Below are 11,354 nucleotides of genomic sequence, written 5' to 3'. Positions count from 1 at the left end.
GAAACCCTGACTGCGTAATAATCAGCTTGTGCTGTATCATGATAAAAGATCTTTTGCATTTAACTGTTTCAGAATCCTTGTCTACGGAAAGAAGACAACTCTTGAAAGTAGAAGCTGATCTTAAGGAAAAGATCATCAACCTCTTCAACGGTACTTGCACTTGTGCTTTTACATCAGAAGAAGCAGTCTTTACTTTAGGTGGATTTTTTTATCCGAAAGAACAGTTGAAGCTGTCCCCGGCCTGATCATCGCTGTATCATATCATTGCCCCTTCTTTCTTTGGTAAAATGTCGTGATGACATGTACCAAAACAAGTGACACTGATATAGAACATTTTCAGAGCTTTTCTGCAACAATTTTGACTGCTGGTACAGTTTGTTTTTGAACTGGTACAAATTAGTTTGAACTGGTACAATTTTAATTGTACTGGTTTATTTTTATCAACTGTCCAAAAAAGGGATTTTCCTTTTTTGGGGGCTTAGTTAAAAAACAGGGGCTTGGTTTTTTCGGGGGTCTCAAAAAGAATGCGATATTTCTTTCTTCTGTTCTACTTCTCCTACCCCACCCTGATCTTCCTCATAGCCTCTATCCTACCCCACCCTTTTTTCACAGTTCTAACCCTTCCCCCCCCCCCCCCTTACCTTCCAGTCCCCTCCTTGAATACCCTTATGCCTACTTGGTAAAGTGTAGGGCATGGAGCTCCCGGTGTTGTGTTCAGGCCTCATTTCATTCGCTCAGGTGCTCGGAGAGATCGCTAATGGACTGATAGCGGCTGCCAGCAGCGCCTATATATGCTGATGTCCGATCTCACCCATAGATCACGTGCTTGTAAAGCGCATTTGAATACGCCACTAGACAATGCGCTATATAAATTCATTACCATTACCAATGTTCACCCCAGGCCACTCTCGGTCCAAACTTTAATATATTCACATTTAGACACCAGAGCCACTTGTGGTAAATATATCAGTGATAAAATGGCAGACTCACGCCAATGCAATAGCGTAAATGAAATATGATTTTTGCAACAAGGCCAAACAGTTCTTGAAAGAAAAAGCAGAGAAGAAACTCTGCCTTTCAGGAAAGGAGGATCGATCTGAGCCGAAACAAGTAACAAAATGGGAACATCAGGTGATAATTCAAAAGACATGGGCTTGCAGCGGAGGCAAATTCTTCACAGGAAACAGCAAGAAAGTAATGTCAAAACCGAACTGTTTCAAATCTTTTCCCACGTACACAGTCGAATTTCTCAGAGAGGAAACAAGTATGAAAAAGTGGCTTCAAGAAATTATGCATAAATCATCCAGAAAGTTGTTAACACACTTGTCAAACTGTGCTTATTCCATGCGTAGAAAATGGCCACTAGTGAATGGCAGCTCCAACATTCCTCTCTTTGATAGAGATCGACTGAATGGTAAAAGGTAACGGATTGTACCCCAACAGTACTTGCTTTTACGAAAAGTAACTGATATTGCAAAACCATTCATCTCGACTAGTGACCAAGTTTAGAAAAATCCAATAACTTATATCTCCTCCAAGATTAAATGTGTGCAATGCTACTAACGTTACTTTCGATTTTAACGTTACAGGCTATTTTGCAAAATGAATAATTTAATTTCAAGATAAACAGACCTTTTTGCAGATACGGCGGCCATTTTGATTTCTATTGTTTCGAAAGACATTATGGGATACTCATGGGGGAAATTAATATGTATTTGCCCCCTGGGCATCCCATAATAGCTATTTGAAACAATAGAAAGCAAAATGGCCGCCGTATCTGCAAAAAGGTCTATATAACAATTATTTCATGAGCCCGAGTTGGATATGAAGTGATAAATTAACCAACGAGCGCGTAGCGCGAGTTGGTTATAATCACTTCATATCCAACAAGGGCAAATGGAATAATTGTTTTAGTAAATTCTCAAACCGGGTTTTGCCGCCGATTTTTATTTCCACAATTTTACAAAGCGTCCGGAAAGAGCATCTTGGCGAACTATTTTCCATATGACGTAAAACTTCGACTATTTGCTCATAGTCGGAGTTTTTTAGCCAATCAAAAAGCTAGAAATGCAATAGTCGGAGCTGAAAATTTACTAATGAAGTTTATTAATATCGTAACAGTACAAAGTAATGATAATATTGTTACTTTCCGGTAGTTGTATACTGCTTGTTACTTGAAAATCGAGAGACAAATTTTGTAGTAAACAAGTTAGTAGTCCTACTATGTGAAAGACGAAAAAGAGTTTCACTCTAAGGAAGGGCTAACGCTCAAAACGTCAGAGTGACGACAATGTGCGAGCCAGCGAGCCATGCCAGTCATGGGAGCCAATAGGGTGAGCTATGCGAGTCAACATGCAAGTCACACTTATTGAAAGCTAACCATTATAAAGTGGGTGCTGAGACTTAAAAACTGTTTATCAACGCTATTTGAAGTGGGTGCTTAGACTTAATGCAAAATTTGCATGGAACGCAGATTGTTCAGCCCCAAAACGTCAGTGTTAATTTTTTTTTTTCCAATGGTCAGTTTCCCATATCGACTCTTTTGATAAACGCTTTTCTTTATTTCACTTTGCCACTGATACAGCACGACAGCTCCTTTACAACCTAACCCCTTTACCCTACATGTGAAAGAGTGCTTCACTTCCAATAACCATGAACCAATTTTCTTAACCCAATGACCAAGGCAACGCGCGGGCTGTCTTAGACTAAACACTTCAAATAAGTTACTCCACTCACTACAGTGCATACCACTCCTTTACCTAGAATGCAGTGTCTGACACTTGCAGACTGTAGACTGATCCTAACTCACATGTAGTTATTGAAAGCTATCCATTTTAAAATGGGTGCATAGACTTAAATGCTGTTTATCAGCGCTAATCAAATGGGTGCTTATACTTAAATACTGTTTGTCAGTGCTATTTGTAGACAGTCTGCAGTATGTCACCTGCAGTTGCCATACACATTCCTCCTGGAATCCTAACTGTTAATGAGACGGTGCATAAACCTAATGACTAATTAATTGAAATCTTAACCCTAATTCCTTAAATTCGGGCAGTTACCCTAACCTTACATGAAAGCTAACCATTCTAGAACAAGCGTTTAGGCTTAAATTGTGTAAATTAGTGCTTAACACCGCTCATGATATTCTTGGTCAAACCAGACTGTTAAGTATTTCCAACTGGTCTTGCTATTTCTGTCCTGCTCTGAATGCTCAGCAAACATTTCAGTAACCTCTTGAACTATGTAAATGAATGGCAAACAGCTGTTATCAATGAATTGTGTTCTTTGTGTTCAACAAACATTAAACTATTTTCACTGTTTTTGCATCAGTACAATAAAAATTGTACCAGTTCAAACTATTTTGTACCGGTTCAAAAACAAATTGTTCCGAAGACAAAATTGAACTATAAAATATATATGTCATATTATAGATTGTGATGCTTTTCTTATGTACTGTTACATGGATGTCATGTTTCTGTGCCCACCGGTTTGAAAGCAAGTGCACCAGAAGAAAATGCCCAATCACTTGAATTACCAATTGTTCCATTTCTAGGGCCTGTGGAGGAACTGCACAAAATATATTCAGATTTTACGAAAAGAGTTGTGGAAAAGGAAAACACCTTGAGAGACGTAAGACATATACTGAGTTGCTTATACATGCAATAATGATTATAATGATACGAAAATTATAAAACACCATTTCTCTGAGTTCAACAATGGCATTGTTACAATTGGCTACATTGAGGTTGCGCGGGAGACAGGGTCAAGAGCCCTGTTGAATTGCATTGTGGGACTGTTTTGGGGGACTCATTTTCATCATTGCGTGCGAGCTACCGAGGGGGGTCTGGGGGCATGTCCCCAGGGAATTTTAAAAATAAAACACTCAAACTCTGTTTCCTGTGTTTCTGGAACCCAAGAATCAATTTCTTAGGCAAGGCTGGAGTTCACGCAAATTCTCTTTAAAAAAATAAGTAAGTAAAAATAATATATGAGAATAAAAAATAAAACAAACTCCTCAAATATTGGCATCAAGGTAGCGGAAATGGAATGGGAAACGACCGGACGAAACGTCCGGTCTCAAACGAAAACCCTGACAAATCACGCAATCCTTTTAATGAAAGGTCGGAAAGAGAGTTCAAATCCCTAAAGATCTCTTTTTAATTGATTGTGTCCTATCTGAGCAGAGAGTAGCTTGTGAGTGATATTTTATTGGCAGCAGGTCTTAATTTTGAGAAGCTTTGCAAGGTTCTCGCGTGATTACAGACAAAGTAGGAGGTAGTCTGGTACAAAATTCCCATGTTTTTCACGGTAAATAGTTAGGGCAGTCTTTTCATTTTTCTTATCGTTATTTCTAGGATGAGTGCATAATCCATAAGCTAGGCGAAGATCAGCAAAAATTGACCGCTGAAGAGAACCAACTGCACGTGGAAGGAGGAAGACTTGAACAACAAGCTCATGTAAGACTAGAACGCTGCAGCGCAAAGCAGGGAATAAGTCCTACTTTTCAAGAACAATAAAAGTTGACTTTGGTTCATCGTTTCTTATTTTGATAGTTTTCCCAAAGTAATATATTAAGCTTCAGTTGGATGTTTGCACTTCGTGATAATTTTAAGCCTGAAAAAATTAATCGCGACATTAACTGTGTCCAGGGAGCGAGCAGTGTTGGGGCAGTGTTGATAGCACTTTCCTTTCACAAATTTGGCCCGGGTTTGATGTTCAGACTTAATGCCATATGTGGGTCGTGGTTTGTTGTTTCTCTACTCTGCTGCAAGAGGTTTTTCTCCGGGTACTCCGGTTTTCCTTTCTTCTAAAAGAACGATATTTGATTTTATGCTATGCACATTGACCTCAAGTAGAGAGCTAGAAGACTTGACACTTAATAAAAGTTTAGTTTACAAGGTTTTTCCCTCTAAATATTTCTTTAGAGGCACAAACAGAACGTTTCTGATAGAGACAATGCTGTTATAGATCTGGCAACGAAGCATAACTTCAAAGGTATGGAAATGTACTGTCACTCCGAATAAAGCATGAAACGATTTATAGAGAGTTGATTTAATGCAAGATTCAACAGAAGCCAAATTATGACTTATATAATTATTGGTAACAACTATTTATATGATACTACTTTTCTCTCATCGCGCACACACCGCACCACAATTTCGTTCTAAACGCTTCCTCAGGGAGCCTAGACGAAAATTTGGGGATGATGGAAGGGCAGTACAATATTGCTTCAGCGAATTTAATTCCTTGATTTAAAATCATATTCCTTTTTTGTACATTTTTTATGACATTTATCTTACAATTCAACGCTTATTACATCACGAAGACAATAGGCCATTTCCGAGTTCAAGTCTGCCTCCTCTTCAAAGCGAGTCTACGTGCGAAGTTTTTGTAATGGTAATTAGTTCTACGTTACATATGAATGAAAACTAATTTTCATAACAAAACTTCGCACTTAGACTCGCTTTGAAGATGAGGCAGGCAAGAACTCGGAAATGGCCTATTTGCTATCACTTACCCAAACACAAGACACACTACAAAGGAACCACCGTACAATAAAATACTACACACGCACACACACACATAGTTATTAAATTAACTAAATTGGCTTTAATGTATTACTCTAAGTTATGTACTTTAAAACAACATAATGTTATGACCCTATAACGAGACTACCGGTATATGAAGAGGGGGCAAAATTAAGGGAAAATAAAAATAAAAATCGGTTCATATAAATGAATTTCTTACAGGGAAGGCGTTGTAGACCATTTGTTATTATGCACTGAAAGCTTATTTCTATCTAATGCAGTTTTTCGCTCTTTTAGAGCATGAAGCGACTCCTTCGTGGTTAAGATGCCAACGCGGTGTATTCGGATAAAAAAGATTCGATTTTCGTATAGAAGGCGAGATAATTAAGTTATAATGTTAAATTCTTAGGCTACGAAAAAGGCCCTTTCTCAAAAGACAGTGTGGATCAGTTCTTGGAGGAAATGAAGAGGAAATATCAAAACATCATTGAGGACACAAAGCGTAAGAGGGTAAGTGTAATTGTTCGATCAAAATAATGACATTGTCGAGTGTGGCAAATGAGGTACATCTACCATCATGGATAATATAGTGGAACCCCGCTATAAGGAAGTGCCACGGTACCGAAAAATTGTTCGTTATAGCGGGGTTCGGTTCCACATATTTTACTGTAATTCTGCCGGGCTTTCAGATGTTGTTCGTTATAACGGTGTTCCACTGTAATAGGCGAAAACACTTACGAGAAAACACAAATATAACTTTTTTTTTTAGTTTTTTTAATTTTGTTGGAAAAAGAAAGGTGTTCCGCACTCTTCCATTGTGATCATGAACGAAATTGAGGGAAACTCCCAGCCAGCCAACTTTGTGTCATGCACTGTTTCCCGGCCAGCAAAGAGCCTCGTGAATCTAAACCGTTGGCCATGCAAACCGGTCAACGCAGGGTTTTTTTTTCCTCAACATGCAGTACATTGAAACAGCGGTAAGCTTCTCGTGAACGGGTTCTCCTCCCAGTTTCTGTTTTCATCCAGCCAGCACGGATTAAAATGTAAAAATACTTAAAATTGTGTCCTTTGGTTGACTTTATCAACAGGAAGTCTTCGAAAAAAAGTCGAATGAACTGCAGAAAAAGATTGACGATATGAAGAAGAACCAAGCACAGTGCGAGGAAACTATTCGCCTCAAAAAAAACTTCATGGTAATACGGCTGAACATTTTTGTGATGATTGTACTAAAGGACTGTTTGTTGTTCAAGTGAAATGTTTTTAAAGCGACTAAAATATTTTCTGGGATGAATTTTTCAGTACAATTATTGCTTGTCTTTAGTCCTGTTTCACTGCGTGTTTCGTTCGTCACGCTCTGGACTGAATAAAGACAGCAGAGGAAAGTGGAAATATCGGAGAAAGAGGGAACGCCTTAAGTGGGAGCTTCTGTAAAGCGTCACAAATAGTATGAAGTGTCATGCATTTGCAACTTCATTCGAATCTTTGTGCGATCTTAGTAGACTGTGATTTAATCTTGGTCTTTTACAGAGGGAAAACCAGCAGAAGTTGAGGCAGATTGGGCTCGACTTGAAAAGTGTGGATGCTTCAGCTAACAGCCTTAAAACCCTCGAGGGTGACCTACAAAGAGCGGTAGGTGTTCCGTGGAAACATAACCTTTAACTTTTCAAGCAAAAAGGGACCATTGTAAAACCACCTTGCTCTTGTGCATGTTTTCTGATCTGTGTGAAAACATCTCTTTCATAAAATCGAAAACACACTGTGTATGGATGAAGGACGAGACGTTTTATGCATGGGAAGGAGGTTTTGAATTCATTGTTATGCGCCGATCAACTCGAAACTTCAACACCCCTCCCCCCCCCCCCCCCTTCCCGGGCAAAGCCCGGGTATTTGAACTTTTGAAGATTGGATCATTCAAATTCCCGCCCCCTCGGGCCAAAATGGTGTTCAAATGCCCCACCCTATCGTCGGATTTGTTTGTCATACCCTACTAAAGAACACTCGTCGTCGGCTCCTGCCCTCTTTAATAAAGACCTTTCTAAGACCTTTCTTGTAAGCCAATCGCTCACAAATGCTACATCTCTTCCTTTAAACTCTTCCATCTCGTCCAAACACGCGTTTTATAGATGTTAGCGACTTCGGCGCCCGAAAAAAAAAATCATTTGAAACCTGACACTTCCGGTTAAATTTTCCTCACCCCACGCAGGCAAAGGTCAAATTCCCCACCCCCCGGGCACAGAGGGGGGTGTTGAAGTTTCGATTTGATCGACGCATTATTATAAGAAACTTGTAACTTTCTTTTTAAATGGAATCGATGAAAGGAAATGCTTTTGATTGATTGATCTGAAGATTGATCAGACTGGTGGAGGGATAATCGATCACGCAAGATCAGCATCTAAAAACAACTTCAAACGTTAACGTGTACTCTCTTAAAAGCTCTCTGAACGTGGAAGTCCTTTATGAGCACGAGAGCGTGTACATCATGATGAAGCCGTCTGAACCGAAACAATCATAGCATAATTATCACACTTTTTAATCTTACTAGGAAAGAGAACTTAAAATGGCTCACGACAGTGGAAATGTGAGCGAGTTGGGAAGAGAAATTGGCGAACTTCAGTCCGAGAAACGTCAAGTTGACAACGGACTACGTCAGTTAAGGGAAGAGCAGCAAGCTATGCATATGCAGTCCAAAACACAAGCTGAACTGGACATGATGACCAAAGAGAAGAGTAACAAGGAAGAAGCCATCCAACAAATGTAAGGGCGATGTAGTCGAATCCGGGATAAGTTGATGATCCCTTGCTGTCTCGAGGAAAAAGATCTGCTTTGAGTACATTCTCTTGTTTAGCATTGGGAATTCAAAGTACGGCGGTTTCGCACAAGTGCAGGCATTGTCTGCGCAATTCAGTTGACGTCATTGCAAATAAGTAACAATGGCGGGAATGACGGATCGGATTTTGCATGGCCAGGTATTTAGGCCTAATCTGCAGATTTCATGAAATGATCTTTTTGGGACCATATGTATGGCCACCGTTGCCACCAACTTGGTGAAAATACAAGACTTTGAAATATTTCAGACAAAACGAAGTAGGTTCAAGTGCATGTCAGTTGCGAGATAACACAGACATTTTACAATTGGTACAGCTAAAGTACAAAAGGTTCAACAGTCTTTGCTGGAATAGTTTAGGATAAACGTAAACAATCCAACCAAAGCGAACACGGAATACCGAGGAATAGTGTCGAAACGGGATATGAATTCGTAAAACGGTGATGTAACCAAAAAAATAAATAAATAAACAGTACAAAATTAAGAAGCCAAACTGAAAGGAGCCGAGGCAACTTCACTTTTAAACTGGACAACTGCATTGTGCGGACGGTTCTTTTGGAGTTTTTCGAACCGTCTGACAAACCAAATTTCTCTCAAGCTCTTTTCTACTTAAACGGAGATTCCGCAGCTATTGATGGTGGCAGGTAATCGTATCCATTTATGACATGCTTGTTGTTCAGCAACGAGTCCTGCCTGTAACGATTTTTTTCAGTCGCATATTAGCAATGGCGGATTCTCTCACGCAAGACCTCGCAAGTGTTCGTGTTTGCAATCGTATCAGTTCAATTTTTTTTTCTTTATTTAGCATGGAACGCCATGAAGAAGACCTGAAGACTACACTCGGTACACGAGGTACAACAGAGAGTCTTCACACAAGACTGAAGGAGCACTTGAAAGAGAAGGAAAGGGAGCTAAAAGAAACTACTAAGAATCTGCAGAAACTGAAGGAACAGTTATCATCCAAACAAACGCGCAAACGGATGATCGTGTAAGCTTAATAGGCTTGCAAATCTTACGATTACGCGCCGTCTTAAGACAACTTTTTTCATCTGCATTTTACATGGCTCGCACGGGACTGGAATATTCCTTGAAAAGGGGCTGGGTTCTGTCCTTGAAAATAGTGTTCTCCTGGAAAAGTCCTTGAATTGAAATAAATTGCCCCGGAATTCTATTGAGAAGTCCTTGATTTGGTGCAAATAACGCAGAACAGTTTTCTTGACCTCATCAAATAAAAAGCTTTAAAACATTGCATTTATCATCCCCAAGAAGTGCCGTCAAGGTACCCTAACCGGGTCATTGTACCTCAGCATTGGTTTTAAACGTCAGGACATTTACTTATTCAAAGTGCTTCAGCAACCAGGCCTAAAATATTGTATATGCCCCCAGACCTCTTAGCAGACAAAACAATGAATGTGTAACATTTAATGGAAGTAGCCTTCTGTATCAATATGACCGTTAATTTAACTCTTTAGTCTTTAAGTTAGTTTTTATCCTATATTAAACACAATTTAATGACGTTTGAATTTATCAGCGACTTAGAGGGTATTACCTGCTGGTTTAATGTTTTTATTTTCTTCGTTGTCAACAGAGACAGCTTAACAGACAAAGAGAATCGAGTCCAGGAACACAAACGACAAATTTCGGAGGCGTGTGGCGAGAATGACTATAACACCACAAAAGAACTCATTAAGAACAACATTGACTCACTGCAAGAGTAAGTGATCCAGCAGTTACGGGAGTAAGTGCTGTTTTAGTGATTTGATTCCGAATCAGTGGCAGAGAACTTTATTTGCGGGAGGCAATCTTCTTTTCATGGAAGAAAGAGGATTGGGTGAGACCTTATAGTCCTTTATAAGGGGGCAGGGCTGATAATACTGCCTTGCCTTTGAGTTCTTCGTCACGATTTTTTGTATTCACATCGGTCAGTGTCAAAAAGGTAACGGTGGTGAGACAATGAAAAGAAAATTAAAATTCGCAGTTGTGTGCTCCCGTTTTCCTTGTGATTTGATCATTGCATGATGCACAGATGCTGAGAACATGAAATTCGTGTACCGAAATTTATCTCATTAAACTGTATTGTTCAGTAGCCATTTCCTTGATGCAGTTGTAGTGGATCGTCAGGTCCCTAGTGTTGGTAGAACTCTGGTTATAGCACTGTTCCATCGCATTTTCCTGTCCATTTGCTCAATGTTATTTGTATGACATTCGTTGCTCTTTCAGTGAACGAGGTATCATTGGGTCTTTGGAAAAAATTTATTCCAAGTTTGTGTCGAAGCTGGAGAGCAGTGATGTACATAGCAGCGGATGTCCTCTGTGTCATCGAACATTCAATAACAACAGAGAGATTGACGAACTCGCAACAGAGGTAGAGATCAGGGGCCTGTTTCTCGAACGTTCGAAAAGCCACTTTCAAAACTGCCTTCTGCTTGTTTTGATAGGCTGGTTTTGATACCAGAGCCTCAGCACAACTTAGGCCTCGCGTTTGTCGAACAAATATCAAACGATTCACCATACTTTACCAAGGGCCATAAATATGGAATGCTTTACTACCCTCAGTTAATATGTCTTCTCCCAGTTTATCTTCTTTCAAATGAGAGTCTCTTATTTTTTTTCAATAATTAACGAAATACGCAAAACTCGAAAATAAAACAAATAACCAAATTGACAAGTAATTAAGGGTATGATATGTCTGAATCTGTCATGCAAGCACAGTCTCGCGAAGTCAATTTAATTTTCATGTATCAACAAAGGGGTTTTTAGGATAAGCCCTAAGGTTTTTTTGACGTCTTTTGACTGATTGTAAATATGCGGTGAAATGAACATTGATTTAATTTGATTTGATGTGATTTGGTTGAAAAAGCAAAATACAACTGGAGTTTTGTCTGGGCAGTTTTTTTCCTAATTAACAATGACAGCAACAGCGACAGGGACAAGAAATAATTTAATTTTGTAGCCATTGCTTAATGCCAATTCCTAGTTTCCTCTTAGATCAACAGTGTGTT

At 39.4% G+C, this 11,354-nt stretch overlaps 1 protein-coding gene across 2 annotated transcripts in view; it reads left to right on the top strand.

Moving 5' to 3' along the window:
* Nucleotides 1-11,354, top strand: part of LOC137993042 (DNA repair protein RAD50-like) — a 71,432-nt gene that overhangs the window by 23,110 nt on the left and 36,968 nt on the right. For both annotated transcript variants that reach the window (XM_068838698.1, XM_068838696.1), the window contains exons 13-23: nt 73-150; nt 3,554-3,630; nt 4,356-4,457; nt 4,926-4,995; nt 5,938-6,038; nt 6,617-6,721; nt 7,056-7,157; nt 8,071-8,282; nt 9,158-9,340; nt 9,941-10,066; nt 10,573-10,717. In XM_068838698.1, coding sequence (XP_068694799.1) covers nt 73-150; nt 3,554-3,630; nt 4,356-4,457; nt 4,926-4,995; nt 5,938-6,038; nt 6,617-6,721; nt 7,056-7,157; nt 8,071-8,282; nt 9,158-9,340; nt 9,941-10,066; nt 10,573-10,717 — 1,301 coding nt within the window. The remainder of the gene's footprint in view (nt 1-72; nt 151-3,553; nt 3,631-4,355; nt 4,458-4,925; nt 4,996-5,937; nt 6,039-6,616; nt 6,722-7,055; nt 7,158-8,070; nt 8,283-9,157; nt 9,341-9,940; nt 10,067-10,572; nt 10,718-11,354) is intronic.

Source organism: Montipora foliosa, chromosome 2 (assembly GCF_036669935.1).
Source record: "Montipora foliosa isolate CH-2021 chromosome 2, ASM3666993v2, whole genome shotgun sequence".
In the NCBI taxonomy this organism is placed as follows: domain Eukaryota; kingdom Metazoa; phylum Cnidaria; class Anthozoa; order Scleractinia; family Acroporidae; genus Montipora; species Montipora foliosa.
The sequence above is the reverse complement of the archived record's forward strand: the minus strand, read 5'-3'. Positions and strand labels throughout refer to the sequence as shown.